We start from the raw sequence: 21,395 nt of genomic DNA on the forward strand, positions 1-21,395 counted from the left end.
GGGGTAGCTAGGTGGTTCAGTAGATAGAGTCAGGGCGTCCTAAGTTCAAATCTGGCTTCAGATACTTCCTAGCTGTGTGACTCTGGGCAAGTCACTTAATCCATTGCCTAAGCCTTACCATTCTTGTGCCTTGGAACCAATATATAGTATTAATTCTAATTTGGAAGGTAAGGATTTACTAAAATGCATAATATATGAAATAATAATTATATATAATTATAATTTTATAGATATCATTAAGACTCCATAATTCACTTCAGTCCTGGCTCTTATCCTGATGCTCTAGACTTTTTTACTTCCTCACAAATACATCTTCTCACTCTGGAAATGCATCCACCTCTGCAAATCTCTCCTCTTTATTAACGAGTCCCTAAGCCTGGGCCACCATGTCATGAAATACTTAGGTTATCCATGCTCATTCTACTCCCAGATTCATTCCTAACTCACTAGACTTTTCTTCCTCCTAATAAATAGCTCTCTTGACCTCTTCCTCCTGCTCTTCCTCTTCTAGATCCTCAAATCTCCTTCAAACTCCCTTTTCTGTGTTATTTTAGAATATGAGCTCCTTATATCTAGTAACTCTTCATGTTTGCATTTCCAGTTTAACACATTAGCACAGTGCCTGGCACATAATAAATTTTTAAATAAATGTTCTCTCATATGTCTCTGTCTCTGCCCCTCTCTTCCTCTGGCTCCCTCTCTTCCTCTGGCTCCCTTTCTCCCCCACACGCATGCACACTCTCTGTCTCTCTCTGTCTCTCTCTGTCTCTCTCTGTCTCTCTCTGTCTCTCTCTGTCTCTCTCTGTCTCTCTCTGTCTCTCTCTGTCTCTCTCTGTCCCTCTCTGTCTGTCTCTCTGTCTCTCTGTCTGTCTCTCTGTCTGTCTCTCTGTCTGTCTCTCTGTCTGTCTCTCTGTCTGTCTCTCTGTCTGTCTCTCTGTCTGTCTCTCTGTCTGTCTCTCTGTCTGTCTCTCTGTCATCTCTCAGCAGCCCCCTAATCGAATTCTCTCCTTCCAAGATTTCCTTTCTCTAATTCTTTATACATCTAAATAATTGTATTAAAGCAAAGTCTGAACATATCACTCCCTTGTTAAATAAAACTTTAGCATCTCTTTAGGATAAAATACCATCTTTTCACTTTGACATTTCAAGTCCCCCACAGTCCCTCCAGATGACTTTTTGGGATTTTGTTCCCTTTTCTCTTCCTCACAAATTCTCCATTCCAGCCTAACTGGCTTATTTGTAGTTCCTAAAACTAACATTCACTCCTCAGGTATCTGCATCCTTGTATAAGTATATGATACATAGAATAAACTTCCTTTTCTTCACTGCTTCTTAGAATCCTTAGCTTCCTTTATGGCTCAACTCAGGTGGAACTCATTCATGAAATTTTTCCTGATCCTCCTGGGCAGTAGTGCTCAATTCTTCTTCCAATTATGTTGTGTTTGTTTCCAGGGTTTACTCACCCCAATGTGTATAATGTAAGGTCCTTGAGAGCAGGCACAAATGTTTTGCTTTGTCTTTTTATCATGAGAGCCTCATTTTATAAAGGATGAATGAATGAGTAAAAATATAGGAATGTGAAAAATGTTCCAATTTAAAGGAAAAAAGAGGAAAAGGGGAGCCTTTCAACTATTTTTTGTAAACTTGAGTTTGATTCCTGCTCTAAATTTATAGTATATTATTAAGGGATAATTTCTAAATGGAAAATGGAAAGGATCATCACTAAGAGTTATATGGGTTCTTCAAGAACAAGTAGAGCATTCCATACCAACTTTTTGACAAGATTAGAAGACTAGAAAACATTTTAGCCAGCATGCCTGGTTTCAACCATATACTCCATGAAGTCTTTATTAAATTCTTTCTGGATAAATACAGAAATGTGGGCTGGATCTACAATTTGAGCACCCCTTCCTAACCTAAAAACAAACAAAAAAATAAAGCTACTATGAATTTGGTAACACAAATTTGTATTTTTTTTAAATGTGACATTTAAAGAGTCAGCTAGATAAAGTAGATAGAGATATTAGGTCTGAAGTCAGGAAAACTGAGTTAAAATCTGGCCTTAGACACATACTTGTGTGACCTTGGGCTAGTCATTTAACTTCTGTTTGCCTCACTTCCTTCATATATCTCCCAGGGGTATTAAGGGGACCAAATGAAACATTTGTGGAATCTTCAGTATGCAGTATATGCTTAATAAATGCATTTTCCTTATTAATCACAACAGCTATATTTGAAAGAAGAATTGTGTGTATGTGAATGCACAAAACATTTTTTCAATTCATAGAAGCAATGTTTGCTTAGTCATTTAATGAGCTGGCTAGTGCTGTCCAATGGCTTTCAGAGATTTGAAACCTAGGTAAACCAATGCAGATTGTAACCTAAAATCTGGTACCACTTCCAACTTTCTTCAAATTTAAGTTTTAAGCTAAAAATATTTTTAAAATCCAATATACATTGTTGGAAAGAGTCTCAGCTATCTCTCTAATTGAGTTAGACAGTAGAGGATGCTTAGAATAAACATGTGGCCAGGTACTTCTTGCATGAAGATTACTTTTAGGTAACTTTAGCTCTATTAGATATAAATTGAGCATCAATAATGTAAGCCAGTAGACACAAAATCTATTATTCACATGGCATATTTTGTTGTAGGTAAATTGATTTAAAAATGAAAATGCTTGGCGTGGTTATGGGTTTTTTAAATCATTGCAACAACTTTGAAACTCTCTTGGCAACTGGTGTCCATAGGTTGTAAACCAACAGCCTCAAGTGAGAGTCTCCAAATGGGCAAGAGCTCTGGGGGAATATGGTCTGAACTCAAAGGGGTCATCCAATGGGAAGGTGGATTGTATCCTACCCTCCCCACAATATTTAATTTATTGTAAACCCTAACTCCAGCACAACTATATGTGTGCTTATATCTAACTACACTCTCTCCCCTTTTTTATGCAAACTCTTAACTCCTCAAAAGTCCTTATTATCATCAGGATACTAGTATTTTTCCAGTAACCCAAGTCTCATCTTGAACTCTTCAATTTCCCTTCTTCCACATATCCTATTAGTTGTCAAATCTTGTTATTTCTACCTCAAAATCTCTCATGTTTATCCCCTTCTCTCTGCTCACACAGCCACTATGCACATGTAGGACTTTATCACTTTGACTAATATTGTAGGCTGCCTCAAGACTCTCCCTTCTCTAATCCATCCTCCATATACAGGTATCCTTTCCATATTGTTACTTTCTCTCTATATATTCTCAATATATTGTGGGTCACCAAAAGAAATTAAATGGGAATGGAGGGGAGTCAGTTACAGAAGCTACAGACAACATAGAAAAAGTTTAGAAGGTCAGAAATGCATAATATATATGATTTTACAATATCAACATATTTTATCTTCTGATGCCATAAATAAATACATACAATTTCTTTTTTAAGTTAAAATATGGAAAAAGTTTGTGAAAAGATGAAAGCCAATAGGCAACACAAGCTGGAAATTGTAATAAGGATTATTTGAATGATAAATGATAACTAAGATCAGAGCTGCCGGTCTCCTCCCTTCCTCTCTTCTTCCTCCCTCCTTCCTTCCTTCCCCTTTCCAGTTGATTCTTCTGTTGGTCTCTCTAAATCAACTCAGGGTGAGTTTTATGATGTCTCAAATAAAATACTCATTCTCTTTTCTAAGATTAAGTAAGGGGTGTATTAGGGAAAAGGGAAAGATGAGGAAATGGAAGGAAAGAGGATTTGGGGTTTCCCTAACACTAAAATAATTCCTAGGTTGGTGGATGGTGGAATATAGTTCAGATTGGGGAAAATTGGTTAACAGGTCTGGAAATTCAGTTACTATAGCACAGCAGAGAAATCAGAGAGAGCTGGACTTTTGTCCTTCTTTCCTTCTGTCTGCAAGCCAAGAGACCCTTCTTCCTTTCTGTCTTCAAGGCAAAAAGGTCAAGATTCTCAGTCAGATCCTTCTCAACAGTCCTTCCTGGTCACCATTCCAATTAGAATGTTCTCCTTGAGTGACAGCTCCGCAGTCTCAGCTGTTGCATCTCTGTTGCAGACTTTTCCATTTTCTCTCTTCCACAACATTACAAAATGTAGAGATATTTTAACATTGACCTATGTATAGCCTGTGACCAAATATTGAACTCAATTTTACAAATAGGGTACTGTGAACAACCCATAAAAGAAAAAAAAAGCTTCAGACTTCTCTGGTACAAAGGGAGTTCCAAAAACTTATACTAGATTTTGCAGATCACTAACCACTGCAATGTGGAAGGAATACCTGTAGTTCCCAAAGTCAGTTTCCTAAGGGAAGATCTGACCTTGCCTTTCCCCTTCTCATCTTCCTTGACACCTGATGGCCTCTAGAGATAAATGTTACTTTATTCTTGTTGCTTTAAAATAAAATTGATTTGCTTTGTAATCCTGTATGTTTCAATTAAAAATCATTTTTCTGAGAAAAAGGTCTAATGCTTTCAACCAAACTGCCAAAAAGTTTCAAGGCACAAAAAAGGTTAAAATCTACTGGATTAGAGAATATCAGAGTCCATATAAGCAACATTTTCAAAATGCTAATGATATCTAAGTACTCTGCTAGGTACTGGTGATACAAACAACACAAAAAACAAGAATGAAATAGTTCTTTCCTCTCAAGGAGCTTACCTTCTACTGTAGTGAAATGATGGGTTTATAAAAAATGCATTCAAGGAAATAGGAGGGAATAAACAGAAATAACTGGGGTAGAAAGAGGAGACATCAGGGAAGACTTCATGAAGGAAGATGAACTTGATCTGAGACTTGCAGGATGATAAATATTCTGAGAGGCAGAATCCAGTCCAACAAACATGTATTAGTTACTATAAGTAAAATACTGTGCAAAGTATTAGCGATATGATAAAATCAGTTCCTGTCCTCAGATGCATTTTTCTTAGGGGGATACAATTGAAAAAGATGTAAGTAGATATCTATAGTCTCTCTAAGAACCTAGAAGAAACTACATTCCAGGCACGAGACGGCTTGCGCAAGGGTATGAATGTGGAAGACGGAATGTTGGATATGAGGCACAACTAGCACCCCTGTTTGATAGGAATCGAGTGCATTAAATCAAATAATGAGAACAAGGCTGGCAAAGTGTTTGAGAGTCAGAGTCGGAGGGCCTTAAATGCCAGGACAAGAATTTTATATTTTGTCTTAAGAGGTAAGGGGGAGGCAATGTAAGAATTTCAGCGGTAGAGTGATATGGTTAGATTAGTGTGATAGAATATTATTTAAGCAGCTCTTCTGAATAGGGGAGAAATAGAAGCAAAAAAAGATCAATTAAAAGATTATTGATGTCATTCCATAAAAGAGGAGATGGGGACCTGGATTACATTGTTGGGCCTGATGAGGAGAAGGGAGGTGGATCATAGGATCATAAATTCAAATTTGGATCTTCTAGACTGACAAGTTCTAGACTGATTCTTTGTCTATGAGGAAATGGAGTTTTAGAGAATTTAAGTGACTTACTCAGGGCTATGTAGTTAGAAACTGAGGCTAGTAGAATTTTAATTCATTTTCTGAATTCCACTGTTCTGTATTTAATACCTAGCAGCCTTGAAAGAATTTAGGATCTCTTGACACCCTGATTCTGTGTCTGCATATGATTCTGTTTTGGATTCAGCTGAAGAGAATAAGGATATATAGTCCTATCTTTTCTTTTCTTCCATGGCTGATCCAGGCGAATGTTAAAAGTTCATACTTCGAAATTCCTAGTCAGATTTAAAAGAGAAGGTGCCTAGGAAAGAAATGATAGGATTACAGCCTCCAGAAGAGGCATGTGCCTGTTCTTTGAGTTAGAGGATTTAGTCCTTAGCTTTTTTTTTTTTTAACTTTAGGTATCCTGATTTCAGAGAGCAAGGAATAAAACTCTGCAGATGTAATTATAAGCAAATCAAAGGAAATTCATTGGTATATGTTTAAAAAATAATTTTCTAAAATTTCATTCCTAAACCAGAAAAGTGATTCTAAAAAGAAAGAGAAATTTAAGTATATTCAATGCTGCCTCACTCTTATTTATGAAATATTTCTCTCCCTTTTGTGAATATAGAAATTTGTCATTTGATATTTTTGTGGTCTCAGCATATTTGTATTTTGCAATATTAGATTTATTTGAAACCTTAATCATATCTCAATTTGGAATAAATGAAACACCACATGTAATATTTGTGCTTAGTTCTCTCTAGTCCCTTTATATTCTTGAAATCCTCATATTATTGACTAGCACTTTTGCTATCAATTATCAAAATTGTGAACTTGCTGAGCTTCACTGAACTATGATGACCAGAAATTTCTGGTCAATTTATTACTTCAGGTCGTTACTTCTTTGCCCTTTAATTATTTTTTTTTGCAGTAAAAATATTTTTAATTAAACTAAGCTCATTATTATAAACTATGCAATACTTGATTCCAGGTAATAAGTCTAAATGTGCATGTGCCTGGCAAACTAGAAGATATTTACAGAAATCTCTAAGCTATAACTAATTAAAATTTTTTAAGAAATTTTTTTTAATTTTTTGCCAGCCTAACTCCAGGACTCTGGCAATTCCTTCTCACCTTGATCATCATGCAGGGTTATCTGCTCTGCAACCATGCATGTAACAATTCCATTTCTCCCTCATCTCTAATTCACTCAGTGCTTCTTTCAAGGATAGATGACCAAATGAACATGGGCTTTGCTACTGTGAAGGGAATGACAACACTATCTCGTGACTCTACTCAAAATCCCTCTGATTTTGAGTTATGGGCGGCATAGGCCAAAGTTCCTGTCTTTGACTACCTTACTCTGCCCTCTTACACTCATCTGTATCAGGTTTGCTCCTTCCTATTGTCCCTATTCTACACTTCTTCCATTGTGAACTCTGGGACTTCTGTTCTGTTATTAACAAACTGCCCTTCATATTAGACCTGTGTTCTCCTCTTGGAAACAACCTTATGAATTATTTTTATTTACTTCTAGGTAAATTTTGTGTTTCCCCTATCACTCCTAAGTCCAATAATACACCAACTCCTTGAGAGTTGGAGCTGTTATTTTGTCTTTGGAGCCAAGTCTAGTGCAGCAATTGGTGAATAATAGGTACATAAGTGCTTTTCTAATTTAATTCAAAACATCATAAATGTTGGTGTCTAGGCTATGGCATAGCACAGCTGCAAAGGATTAGCTGAAACATAGCCTCACAGGAGCTGTGTCTGCACTTAAAAGGCAAGCTTGCTTGGTTACAAGGTAGAAAACATGTAATTTCCACCCATTAGTTCCATATCTGGCTTCCCGTGTGAATTGTTTTTTTCATGTCTGGACTCTTAGATTCTATTCCCCCATTTCTTAGGAAGCTAGGTGATACAGTGGGGAGGAGAGTAGGGCTTGACATCAGGAAGACTTGAGTTCAAATCCTGTCTCTGATCCTTTCTACTTGTGTGACTCTGGGCAAGTTATTTATCCTTTCTGTAAAATGGAAGTAACAGCACCTACCAGATTGTTGTACAGGTCAGATAAATGATCATATGTGAGGCATTTTACATATCTTAAGGTATTCTATAAATGCTATTCTTGGCTCCCCCTCTTTTTCTTTGGACAGTTCTTTCAGCATGTCTGGGAAACTACTGAGGCTGTGCCCCACTCCCCCTATCCTCAGGTTGTATTCAGTTCTTCCTCTCTACTAAAGCATGGAGGAGTTATAATCTGTTATTCAATCATGTCTCACTCTTTATGACTCTGTGGATCATGCTGTCCATGGGATTTTCTTGCCAGAGATCCTAGAGTGATTTGCCATTTTCTTCCCCAATAGATTGAGGCAAACAGAGGGTAAGTGACTTGTTCAGAGTCACAGAGCTAGTAAGTATCTGAGGCCAGACTTGAAATCAGGTTTTCCTAAATCCAGGTCCCATCACCTAGCTGTCTCCTTTACATATTATGTACCTATGGAATAAATACTCATTCTGAGGAAACCACCAAGTCTTTGCAATTTTGAAAAAGAAAAATGGGCATTCAAAAAATTCACTGGAATATGAAATGCATGAGAATCTAAAATTTTAAAAGGAGGGTGAATTTCACTAATGTCTTTATATTTTCCCCCATATAAGATTAATGAAATATATTTTTGAAAAAAGATATCTTTAAGTATCTTTTGAATTTTTTAAATTAAGGTACATACTCCTAACAGGTACTGAGAGGCCTTAGAAAAATGATCATTTTCTTCCTATTGTTACATATTTTCCTGAGGATTTATTCCAATAAAATTGTAAGAATCATGTTAAATTATAAGAATAGGGGATAAGGAAATTACCACTCATTAGAAAAGGTTTATTGAAACAGGTTTAATTTTCTTTCAAATATTCTATTAGAACATAGTACACAAAATACAGTAAAATGCACTTTTCCCATTTCAAATAAATATATTTTAATTTTTTTAGAAATTTCATAATTTTTGTAACCCCAGTGTCAAAATTGAAGTGACATAGCAAAAAAATTACTAATCAAACAATATTTAATTTATTGAAATTATACCTCAGGCATGTCACTAGATAATAAGAATAGTATATGCTATAGGCTGAGGGCAACAATAAGTGTCTAAAAACGCGCTAGTTTTCATACTGAGCCACAATTTAGCAAAGTACAGCTCTTGAGTCTTACAATATAAACCCAGTTAAGTGAGAACTACCTCGTTAAAAATTTTCTGAAGACAGGACCACATTCTTTTTTGTATGTGTGTGTTTTCTTTTTTAATTTTATTTAGTCAATTTAGAACATTATTCCTTGGTTACAGGAATCATATTCTTTCCCTCCCTCCCCACTTCCTGTAGCTGATGTGCAATTCCACTGGGTTTTACATGTAATATAGGACCATATTCTGAAAAATGATGCCTATTTATCACATGTGATTTTCCAAACCTAGTGATTTTTAATAGTTATAAAATATAGGACAGGACGCTAAAAATAAAGGTGCTGTGCAAAGGCAATATCTTCCTTTTCACAATTGTTTTTAACATTTACTGGATTGAAATCTACTAAAATATACAGATTTATTTAACACACGAAAAAGTCATTTACACAAATATCCCTGATCAGCTTTAAGACATTGGGTTAGTTTTTTTAAGTGGTAAAGTTCATTTTTAGAAATTTTAAAGAAAGTCACATTTAATTTGTTAAGCAACACAGAATTTTTTTTTCTGTAGAATCTTTTCAAAACCCTCAAAATAATTCACCATCAAAGAGTAAAGGTCATTATTAGTACTTTTTACTTTCCTAAATTAGTCATTAGTCAGTGCTTTATAAACTAAAAAGCCTGTGGATGTAAGTCAAATTTTATCATAGTAAACTTCCAAACGTAACTACATCTACAAACAATAAGAATCTTACGTGATGGTCTAAAAGACCAATGTTAGTTCTGTCCCCCAATACTATAAAGGAGGTGTTTTTTTCAACTGTACAGTCATTTGGTAACTTCTAGTATGACATAAAATCCTTTTCTCCCTTGTTTAGGAAGCAGAAAATCAAGTCTGAGTATTCTTTTATGGAGATATTTCATAAACAGATGGACAAAGGATTGTATGATCTAAAAAAAAAAAAATCATGAGTCCAATCCAAAAATTTTGTGGTCTCATCATCTTGTATTATCTACAGCTCCTCCATTTCAAAGTGTGTATTAAAGCTGTTTGCCATGGTTGTATGTTCAAAGATCCTTGACAGACTTGGTTTCAGCAGCTCTACTGAATGACATGACAGGTGCTGTGAGGTATCATTCTTCAAGGACATCATCTGATCTGTCCCAGGATCCCTTCTGTCATAATACAAAGCCCACAGCAGAGTAATAGTGAGGATCATTGCCAGAATTTGTGTAACTCCAATAGAAATACCCAAGAATCTTAGGACTTGCAATTGTTTGGTTCCTCTCAAGAAGGTGTACATTTTTTTCCCACAACCCTGTAAAACAAACAGATGCAGTCAATATCATTTCAGATCTCTTACAACTCTTTTTAAAATATAAATTTTGCACTAGCTAAAAATACCAAGTCATGTTTGCACAACTCTATCTCTTTAAGAAATTAATTTACTTTGCATGATGTTATATGAGACAACCAAACATTCTGGCTTATCAATAAGTATTAAGTTAAGCACTATACACCAGGCACCCTGCTAGGCAACAATAATACAAAGAAAAAAATGTCACAGTCTTCAAAGAGCATACATTTCATTTATAATGACAACATGCACATAAATAAGCATATGCAGAATTTTTAACTCCAGTTTGCACTATATTTTTTCAGATGAAAACTCAGTCTTTTCACCTGTACTAGTAATTTGAAATGGAATATAATTAATAATGCATCTACTATTTATGACCAATACTTTTTTATCAATGATAAGCATAGTTTTTCCTAATCTACAACTTAAGTGGCAGTAAATGTGTAGAGATCAAATCTCAGCTCTTGCTTATTATTCTATGTCCCTAGGAGGAGAGACCAAGGGAACCTGGGAGAAAGAATTATATTGGCCATCAGCTATTGTACTGCACAGTACTACTGGCAGTCAAGAACAGGGGCACAGGACAATTCTACCCATTAGTTGCTATTTATGCAAACCTGATCAAGAGCTCCTTACATACCATGCAAATTCATGCCCATCTGGGAAGAGTTAAAAATCTCAAAATATCAACTGATGCCCCACAATATCCTTTAAAAAACAAACAAAACCAATATATGAAGGTCACTTCGCACACTAACACTTACAATAACTTTTGTTTATAAGTGACTGGAGAAGCTCTTAAATAGGCACACAGTGAGGAGGAGAAAAGAGCATAAAATATAGTAAACACAAGTCATTGACATATGGCTTTAACTTACACAGTGATACCTGCTCAGACACACACACAATGACTTCCTTGTTCTAACATCTCTGCCTACTCAATTTTATCAGGAGCCCCATCCAACAATTACCTGGAGAGGGAGGAGGAAGATATAGCTAATTTATTTAAGAGGTGTCTAATGAAATTCTAGATATCTGTTCATACACTAAGACTTTAGGTTCCTATCTTTTTATGCAAAGAAATTAATTTTCATTTCTCCAAGGCAGAAGAGATAGGAGCCTAGAGAAGGACAAGTCATCCTCAATTGTACTCTGCTCCATGCTGTGGATTCTGACAGTTCAAGGCAATTTGGTAGCCTGAAAATATAGAAGACAAAAGATTCAAGAACAACTATTTAAGTTTCTCAAAAGAAATGTATTATAATCTATTTAAGTGCTTTGATTTTAGTCATTTTACTTGCATAATTCAAAATTATTTTCCAAAATGGCAGTAATAATTCATAGCTTCACCAAGAGTGTATTAGTGTGTCTAATCTTCTTTTGTATTATTACTATTTCTAACATTTACAAAAATATATCAAGTTATATATACTTGGCAGCTGGATAGAGCAATAGGCCTAGAGTAAGGACGACCTGAGTTCAAATCTGGTCTGTGAGACAGTTTTGGGAGTCTGGGAAAGTCACTTAACTCTATTTGCCTTGGTTTCCTTATTGATAAAATGCACTAGTAAAGCACTCTATCATTGTCCAGAAAACCCAAAGTGGGGTCAAGAAGAAACCGAAATGACTGAACTACAACAAATCAAGTTATAGTGAGGAGAGTGGGCATACATGCTTTATCCCCATATTTACTATGTAATATTTTTACTGAAAGATGGGTGATATGAAGAACAGGGGATACAGAAGGTTTGTAGCAGGGAACGGAGGAGTTGAAGGGAGAGAGGGATTTTGGCTGCCAGTGAGGCAAAGGAGAGAGATGCCCCCTGTTGAGGAGGCTATTTTTGAACAAAATGGGGTGTCTGAGAAATGGGCCACATATGATGGGACGTCTTCTCTATAGATTGATGCCGAAGATGCCCCAAAGCAGGTAAATATGGAACCTCCTGAGGTACAAGCCTCCCCCAGACTTTGGTTGCCCAGTAGGGGTCCAATAAGGACCATTTGTAGTTGAATGACTGTCCTGAGGTTCAGCTCCCTCTATGCCCCCTGAAAAGATAGTCCTCTTATCTGACTGTGATATTCAAATAAGATAAATTTTAATAACCAGTTCGGGTTGGAGAAGTATCAGGAAAGAGGGCTTTCACTAGATAAGGTTTGAGTCTCTCTCAGCATTGGAGCTGAGGCCAGGCCTCATAGGCTGGTGGAGGGTTTCTCTTATTCCTGTCTAGTTTTCTTAATTTCAAAATCTTAGTAGTAGCCAGCAAGCAACAAGAAAAGTTCTGACCTTTAGAGCTGGTTGGGCCTGTTTATTCAGGTTGAAGAAAATAGAGGTACTTCTATCCAGAGACTGGTAAGGAAAAACTCCTCATACTTCCAAGGCCAGCAAGGAAGTGCTCATCACAATACCAACTACCACTCCCAGTTGCCCCTTCCCCCTCTAACTGTCCTGTCAGTCTTGTCAATTTCTTCTCTCTCTAATATTCCCACTGTTGCTTGTTGCAACACAGTGGCAGAAAGTCCAGAACTTGTTTGTTGCCTTTCCACAACTAGAAGAGGTTCTGATGTAGCCACATTGTATATGTTTACTTTTTATTTTAGTAGATGCTTTTTCAAGATGTTAAGAGATTTTTATATCATGATTTGTAGGGTTTGAACACTGAAAATTGTTATTTCCTCTCTAATTTGCAGGATATGAAGTGAAAACAGTGATGTGTTGAATTGCATTTCTCTTATTATTAGTGATTTGAATATCCATTTACATGATTTTGAATATTTAGTAATTCTTTTGAAGACTTCATATCATTTTACAAATTAGTCTCAAACATGTTGATTAATATTTGTCTTAGAAACCAAAACCTAATCATAGAGATTTGATACAAAGATTCCCCATCCCATTCAACTGCTTCCCCTTCTATCATGTGTGCATTAATTTTATTTGTTCAGAAGCTTTTCAGTTTGATTAAACAAAGGTTATCTAGTTTAACTTTTGCATGTACTTATTATTCTTTTTGGGTTAAGAATGCATGTTCTACCTAGAGCTGTGAGAGGTATGTGTTCATCTTCTGAGCTAATAATTTTACATTATGAGTTGAATGTTAATTTCATGTATCCATACAGAATGTACTGGTGAATATAATGTAAGGTTTAGTACAAGTCTACTCTCTACCAGACTGCATACCGAAGGGATCTTGTCAAATATGGAGTTCTCTCCTAGGTAACTTGTGTTCCACTTTATCAAACATTGTGTTGTTGAGTTCCATTGATCTAGCTATTTTTTAAAACCAGTATGAGGTAGTTTTGATAACTGCTGTTTCATAATAGAGTTTGAGTGTAGAAGTGTTGTTCTCTCTTTATGCTCACCTTTTCTAGTCATTTCCCTTGAAGGATGAAACCCTAGTTTTTTTTTTCCAAATGAATTGTATTATTCTATCAAGTATCCCCTTGGTAATTCGACACTTTGGTACTATTGTCATTTTTTATTATATTGGCATTGCCCAATATACTGAATACTCTTCCAGCTGTTTAAATTGTTCTTTTTTAAAGGCCACTTTGTAATTGTATCTTCACAAGTCTTTGTAGACCTCAATACTTCAATTTACAGAAAGTTTATTTCATAGTTATTGGAATAAGATTTTCTCTGTTTTTTATTGTTATACAGAAATATTTTTGACTTTTGAGGGTTTATTTTGTAACTTGAAATTTTGCTAAAGCTATTAGTTATGTTTCTGATTCCTTATAATATACTTGGAAAAATCCCAGTAGAAAAGAAATATTTTCCTTTTTACCTATATACCTTTAATTTATTTTTCTTTTTTATTACAGTTTTATTATAGTTAGTAGATTTTTTTTTCTAGAACTACTTCAAGTGGAGAAATTGCACATCCTTTTTTTACTACCCTATTTACAAGACAAGGTTTATTTTATCCCCATTACAAATACACACTCTGTTTGACAGGTGCCCTTTATGTTAAAAAGGTGCCTCTGTGTCTATTTTGCATAAACAAACATTCTTTATCAAAGGCACTTTCTGCACTTATTAAGATAATCATATAGTTTTGGATGTTGGGATTTTTTGAAATGATTGTTGACTTCCTTATTTTGAACAATCTTTGTATACCTGGTAAAAATCCCTCCTTGGTCATAATGAATGGTTTATAAGATAAATCACTAAAGTATGCTTGATAGGATTTTGTTTTAAAATTTTGAGTCAATACTAATTAACTATATTGTCTTTTTTTCTTGCTAGGACATCTGTCTCATAAGAGAATAAGGTAGGATGCCTTCTCAACTTGAGAATAGTTTAGGTAGTGATGGCATAATTTACTCTTTATAAGTCTGATAGAATTCTCCCATAAATCAGCTTTCTGTGACCCCTTCATTATTTAAGGTTTCATTATAAAATCTCTATTTGACTTTGTCTCTTTTGTGGTCCCCAAACCAATGCCTGTCTTTTGTTGTTGTTATTGCTATTATGTGGGCTATAAAGGATGTATTTGCCTTGTCTGCCTTTGAACATTTATGCTGAATAACATGCAGTGATCAATTTTTCTAAAGGTGCCAGATGGTGGTCAGAAATACATATTCTTTGACAGTTCCTCTTAGAAAACACAAGTCTTTTTTGCTCTGGTTAACCAGCATTTATTTCAGTTCTTTATTTTTTTTTTGTAGAGACCCTTTCATAAATCTTTGCAATCTCCCTCACTTACTGTAGGCTCTTCTGAGAGACCATAGGAGTCATTTCCCTCAATCCTTCCCCTTTCTATATACTTGTCCAACTTATAATTTAGTTCCACAAAATAATATTGATTAACTTCTAGTCATGGTGCCTCAAAGTTCTGTCTTAATTTGTGACAGACTTATTTCCAGCTTTCCAAGGAGATTGTCACATGAGGTGTTCTTTCTTCAGTAAAATTTGTTTTCCACTTTATGAAACACTGACTCATTAAGTTTCATTGTTTTATCTGTGGATTTTTCTTAACAGATACTAGATAGTTCTGATGACTACTGCTTTATAATAATTAATTGTCTTCTCTTAACATCTTAACAGGAAAGGATCAATTTTTCTAAAGGTTCCAGGTAGTGGTGAGAAATACATAGTCTTTGAGAGTCCCTTTAGGAAAAGACAAGTGTCTAGTGAGTGAGGGAGTCAGTGCTCTACTGTCACCTGAAGGGATCAGCATTTTTCTGAGAATGAGACAAATGGATGAGGAAGAACTGGGGGACAAGCTATGCAAAAAAGATGCTTCTGAGAGAAAAGCCCATAATAGATACTTTGAAGACTTAATGATGAAACCCTAAATATATATGGGTGAAAGAAAATAAATTCACAGGAAAATTTTGTCAAATAATTAGTATCCATATTGGGCAAATTATTGTCAAAATTTAAGAACGTGCCATATTAGAATGCTATGAGACAAATACATCTCTAATGCCTACACTAGGAAAGGATAAAACAGTAGAGAAAATGTAACCCAATATCATTATTAATGTATATTTACTCAAACTTCTTAACAAAATCCTATCATACAGGCTACAGAAATTCATCTAATAAATCATTTATTATGACCAAATGGGATTTATACTATGGAAGCAAGGGTGTTTCAACATTAAGAACCAAAATCAACATAAATTAATCATATTAAAAATCCAATCATCTAAAGGCAAAAATCATATGTAATGAGGACACACTAGAGAACCATTTCCAGTAAATATGGAATCTATAGAAGGATACCCACTGTTATTTGACATAATTCTGGAAATGCTATTAAGAAAAATAAGATAAGAGAGAAATATTTGGAAAATTCTAATGAATCAGCAAAGTAACTGAGACAACAGCAAAGTTAACAAAATTCATATGGAAAGAGAAAAGATCTTGACTGTCAAGGAAAATGATGAAAAGAGATAGGCATAAAGAGGGAATAGTAGTTCTAGAACTCAAATCACATTATAAAGCAGCAGTAATCAAAACCATCTAATTAATATTGGTTTAAAAATAGAAAGCAATGGAATTTAAAAACGTTTGATAAAGTATGAATAACACTACCTAGGAACAAATTCCATCTTGGACAGGATATACTGGGAAAATCAGAAAGCAGTCCAGAAAAAAAGGAGGCTTAGTACTATGTACCTTGTACTATGTCACAATATATAATCTAAATATATACATGACAATTGAGATACTATAAAATATTAGAACAGAAGATAATCATATATTTCCCTCACATATAGACAAGTTACATATAATGTATTATTAAAATATAATATATAATTTAATGATTAAACATATTAAAAAACAAAATAGATAACTTGGGCTTCAATTAAAAAGGTTCTAAGATAAAATTAATGAACCTATGTTAAAAAGGAAAAGTTAAATGATTAAAAAAATCTTTGCATCAAATCTGTGATTGGGTTATCCAAGAAAAATAAACCCTTAATAAACATATCTGAGTCTCTTAGTCATTCCAAAATAGTTTATCAAAGAATTTGAATAATTTTCAAAAGAAATAGCTTAAGAATTCACAACAACATAAAGGGATGCTTCAAATTTCTATTAATAAAAATGCAAAAAATGGTGACAAAAATGGCAGTATTCAGTGCAGGGTTGTGGGAGGTGAGAATTGGTACAAGCAATTTGGAATTATGCAAATAAAGTGACAAAATATTCTATCCCTGTGACTCAGAGATTCTATTTGCTAGGTTCATATCCCAAGGAAACCACTGATAAGAATGCCTTTATGTCCACCAAAATATTTATAGCAGAAATTTTGGTAATGGCACATAATTGGAAACAAACTAGATGCCCACTATTGGGGCAATGGATAAAAACATAATACATAATTTTAGTAGAATATGACTGCATTTAAAGATCACATGAAGGTATCAGAGATAAGAAACCAAAGTATACAATAACTAAAATTATATAAACAGAAAGCCCCAAGTACATAAAAAATCCAAAGTGGATATAGTAAAATTACAAAGATCAAGCTTAACTCAAAGAGGAGAGAATACCCCTCTGTAAAAGTGACAAGTGTGCAATCATTGCATGGTTTTTAGACTTTTGAATGTATCACTTGTGCTGATTTTTCTCCTTTTGTATAAAACGATATAGAGTGTTGTATGGGGAAAACCATAATATAAAAACAAGACATTATTAAAACATTTTTGGGGCTGATGAAGTAGAACATAGAATATAGTAATAAAAAGATCTTTAAAGCAAGAACCTAGGTGTGAATCATGACTTTATCCCTTACTTAATGATGTTTGGCAAGTTATTTTACTTGAGTCCCTGTAGTCATGTTTTAGAATGATGAAGAGGGTTGGTCTACATGATCTGTAAGTTCCTTTCACTCTCTAAGTTTATGATGTGCAGGGAGAGAAAGAACCTGAGTGCACACACACACCTCTAAGCAAACTCAGTAAAAGAGCAAGGTTACACTGCTCTGTTTCTCTAAACACTAAATGCCTTGTCTATTCAAAGTAATAGTTTATCTTCAGCATTTGAGTAGAATCCTCAAGATAGCCTGTGAGTAAAGGGGGTGTGGGGTGGGAAATTAAGTCACTGTACTGTGTTATCATAAGGCACATGGGTTAACAGAAACAACAATGTATTGGGAGTCAAAAGAACTGGTTCAAGAGTTTGTTCTGTCTTTGATTCATTGTGTAGAGGCTGAGCAACAGGAAGTCTAACAATCCTCCCATTGCCCTTCAAAATATTCTTGCATATAGACCTAGAAACTGTTCCAGAAAGAATCCTGATGAGAGAAATCCAAGAAAAAAGTCAAAGTGAGTCATTTTTCCAGTCCATGTTAATACAAGGAGACAGATGTTGAAAATGAGAATGGGGGGTATTGAACTACCTGAATGCTAAGATAGCATCACAAGACATTTCAAAAGAAAACTGCCTGGATCTCTTAGAGCCAAGAGAGTAAAATGGAAATATAAAGAATTCACATATCACTTCCTTAGAGAAACCCCAAAATGAAAACTTCCAAGTATGTTACAGCCAAAATATGGAAATTTTAGGTCAAAGAAAAAATACTGAAAGCAGTCAGAATTCAAATACTGAGGAGTTACAGAATTGCACACAACTTAGCAGCTATCACCATAAAGGAGAAGAGAACTTGGAATATTATTTTTAGAAGGTAAAGGATAGGTGCTCATAGCCAAGAAAAACTGAATATAATTCTATGGGGGTGGGGGGGAATAGGCCTTTAATGAAATAGGCCTCTAAGCATTACTAATGAAAAGACCTAAGCTGCAGAAAAAATTTCAAACATGAGAATTAAAAGAAACCTAAAGATAAACACAAATAAACAACCATAAGGGACAAAAATGTATAAATTTTTCCATTAAGGAGAAGACATGTGTCTCTCTGAACTCCATAATATTTGGGAATCTAGAGAAGGGTCTAGGAGTGATTCTGCTATTGATGATAAGAGAAAGGGGAAGAACAGTACACAAGGGAGAGGAAGGTTTGGGCATAAAAGTAGATATCCATACAACCAAGAAGGAAGTGTGGACAACTGAAATAAACTTTATTTTCATCTGATCAAAAGAAACAATATACCCAAAGAGTTGGGTAGAGAAATATATTTTACACAACAGAAAAATAGAGAAAGAAGAGAAGGATGCATTAGAGGGAGAGAAGACTAAGAGAGAGATCAGTCCTAAGCAAAACAAACTCCAAGGTGATACAAAATGTAACTTATTAGGTGGAAAATGAGTGTGAAGGAGTGCCCATAACCTTCATAATGATTATGATGGGATACTGATGTGCAGTAAGAAATGAAGGAGGTGGTTTCAGAGAAACCTGGCAAGACTTGTATGAACTGGTGCAGAGTGAAAAGAATCTGGAGGGCAAGTTATACAGTGACAAGTTTGAATAAATCAGCTACTCTGATCAGTGCAATGACCAATGATACTTCTATAGGATTAAGAGGGAAGCATGCTTTCTACGTTCTGAAAGAGGGGCAAAGGACAGAATGAGACATGGTCCATGTAGAAAATTGTTTTCCTTGATTATACATGTTTTTAAAAGTGGTCTTGCTTTTATTTTTTTTGTCTCAATTGGTAGTGGGGTGGGAAAGAGTAGGTAGGATTTTGCTGATTAAATATATATACATATATTTATAATTTTTAAATTTTATTTTTTGACTTTCAAAAAAATTACTTCAAATTCCATGGCTTCAATTTTTTCATTCATAAAATAAGATCAATTCTGATGATTCCATGATTCTTTTCACTTCTGAAATTCTACACTCCAATGCCTATTATTGATTCTTGCACAAAGCATAGGGAAAATAGAATTTTGAAAGAGAAAATAAGGAAGTTCAATAAAGAGAAAGATGAAGAAAAGTAAATAGAAAAAGGAGTGATGTTGGCATGCCTCTGGAACTGTCTGAAGTGCCTAGGACCTATGCCATAGCTGACTTGATAATGCAATAGTATGATTCAGTCCTTGAAAGAGAAATTATACACAATAGTTTCATCTGTCTTAAAATTTAAATATCTTCTAATGGCTTAGTGCTATGTTTTTCTTAAATTAAAAAAGAAATGTTCTAGAATGAATCTAGAGAGGGCTTTTGAGGCTGAAGGAGGGAATAGATTTCAGATATGGAATATAGTGAATACAAAGGCAAAAAAAGAGTGGAAATGAGTTAGATGTAAGATCAGAGTAAATGTCAGTATGACTAGATGATGAATGGGAAGAAGTATTATGCCCAATACTGGGAAGATGGGTTGAGGTCATGGTTACATAGTTTTAAAAGCTAAACTGAGGAGTTTCAATTTTATTCTCAATACACAATGGACTTGGAGTTCATCTGAATTGGGGGATCACAGCCGGATCTATATATACTTTGACAGCAATGTATAAGATGGAGTAGAGTATTGAAATTTATGAGAGGATGATCAGTTAGTAAGCTCTTGATCCTTTAAGGGAGAGGTATGAGAACCCGAATAAAAGTGGTAACTATGTGAGTAAAGAGAATGGGTCAGTTGAAGAAATGGGAACACCGAACTGGCAAGATTTGGCAACTAACTGAATATAAGGAGGTGGGAGATTAAGGAGTTGAGGATAAGAGTGAAGTTATGAGCCTGGGAGAAAGGAAGGACTATGTCGTCTTCCCCCAAAATAGGGAAGTTTAGAATAAAGGAGGATTTAGTGGAAAATAAAATGAATTCAGCTTTGGATATTTCTGGGACAGCTAGTTTGAAATGTTCAATAGGCAGATTCTGGAAACAGCAATGGTCCAATTGGATTTAAATAGAAAATACATTAAGGGGAGCATTGTAAAGCAAGACCTAAAATGTAGTTTTATCCAGATTGTGAAGCATTCAATTCCAAACTGAGGAGTTAGTATTTTATCCTAAATGAATTAAGTAGCTACTTATGATTCTTAAACACTGCAGGGATATGGGCAAAGGTGTACTTAAGGAAGTTTATTTATACTTTAATGTGGAGGGTCAATTGGAGAGGGGAGAGATCAGAAGCAAAGAGGATTTAATTAGGATACTGAAATCAAGTCAAGGAGAAAAATGCTGAGGGTCTGAGCTAGGATGATGGCTGTGTGAGGACAGAGAGGGAAGCAAATGTGAGATATACTATGAAGGTAGAATAGATAAGACTTCATTGCTGAGGATACAATCATTGTCCCAGTGACTCAGGCCCACATCCTACCTATTATCCTTTATTCTTCATTATCTCTCACCCGTGATGTCTAATCACCTGCCAAGTTCTATTGATTCTACCTTCCTAACATCTTTTGTATTTGCTCCCTTCCCCCCAATGCCAATACCACCACTCAAGTGTAGGCTTTTATAACCTCATGTCTAGGCTATTGGCGTAACCTTCTGGAAGGTCTACTGTGCATCAAATCACTTCCCACTCTAGTCTCTCTTCAACTCAGCTATCAAATTGACCTTCTTTTAAACACAGGTATGACCATATCAAAATCCTATCCAGCAAACTCCAGTGGCTTCCTATTAGATCCAGGATCAAATATAAAATCCTATATTTGGCGTTTAAAGTCCTTTATGACCTGGACCCTTTCTGCCTTTCCATTCTTCTTACACCCAGTTCTAACACATACTTGTAGGATCCAGTTAAATGGGCCTCATTGGCTTCCTTGCCATTCCTTACGTTACATATTCCATTTCCTGAATAGACATTTTCATTTACCTGGAATATTCTTTCCCCTTATCTTTGTGAATGTTAAAAACTGTAAATGCCAAACTGTAAAGGTTTTGGCCAAACTGTAAAGGATAATTTTTAGTGTTTTGACTTAAAAATTTAAGACAAATGGTCTTAAGACAAATTCCCCAAATATGAAAATAACCGAGTCAGCTGGGATTTATGGAGATTTTTTTTAATATAAATGAAGGAATTAAGGGAAGGA

At 35.0% G+C, this 21,395-nt stretch overlaps 1 protein-coding gene across 2 annotated transcripts in view; it reads right to left on the reverse strand.

Annotated features, from left to right (window-relative positions):
* Positions 1-8,336: 8,336 nt before the first annotated feature.
* TSPAN12 (tetraspanin 12) overlaps positions 8,337-21,395 on the reverse strand; it is a 125,984-nt gene continuing 112,925 nt past the window's right edge. For both annotated transcript variants that reach the window (XM_007504202.3, XM_001364839.4), the window contains exon 8: positions 8,337-9,957. In XM_007504202.3, coding sequence (XP_007504264.1) covers positions 9,652-9,957 — 306 coding nt within the window. In that variant the 3' untranslated portion in view covers positions 8,337-9,651. The remainder of the gene's footprint in view (positions 9,958-21,395) is intronic.

Source organism: Monodelphis domestica, chromosome 5, assembly GCF_027887165.1.
Source record: "Monodelphis domestica isolate mMonDom1 chromosome 5, mMonDom1.pri, whole genome shotgun sequence".
Taxonomy (NCBI): domain Eukaryota; kingdom Metazoa; phylum Chordata; class Mammalia; order Didelphimorphia; family Didelphidae; genus Monodelphis; species Monodelphis domestica.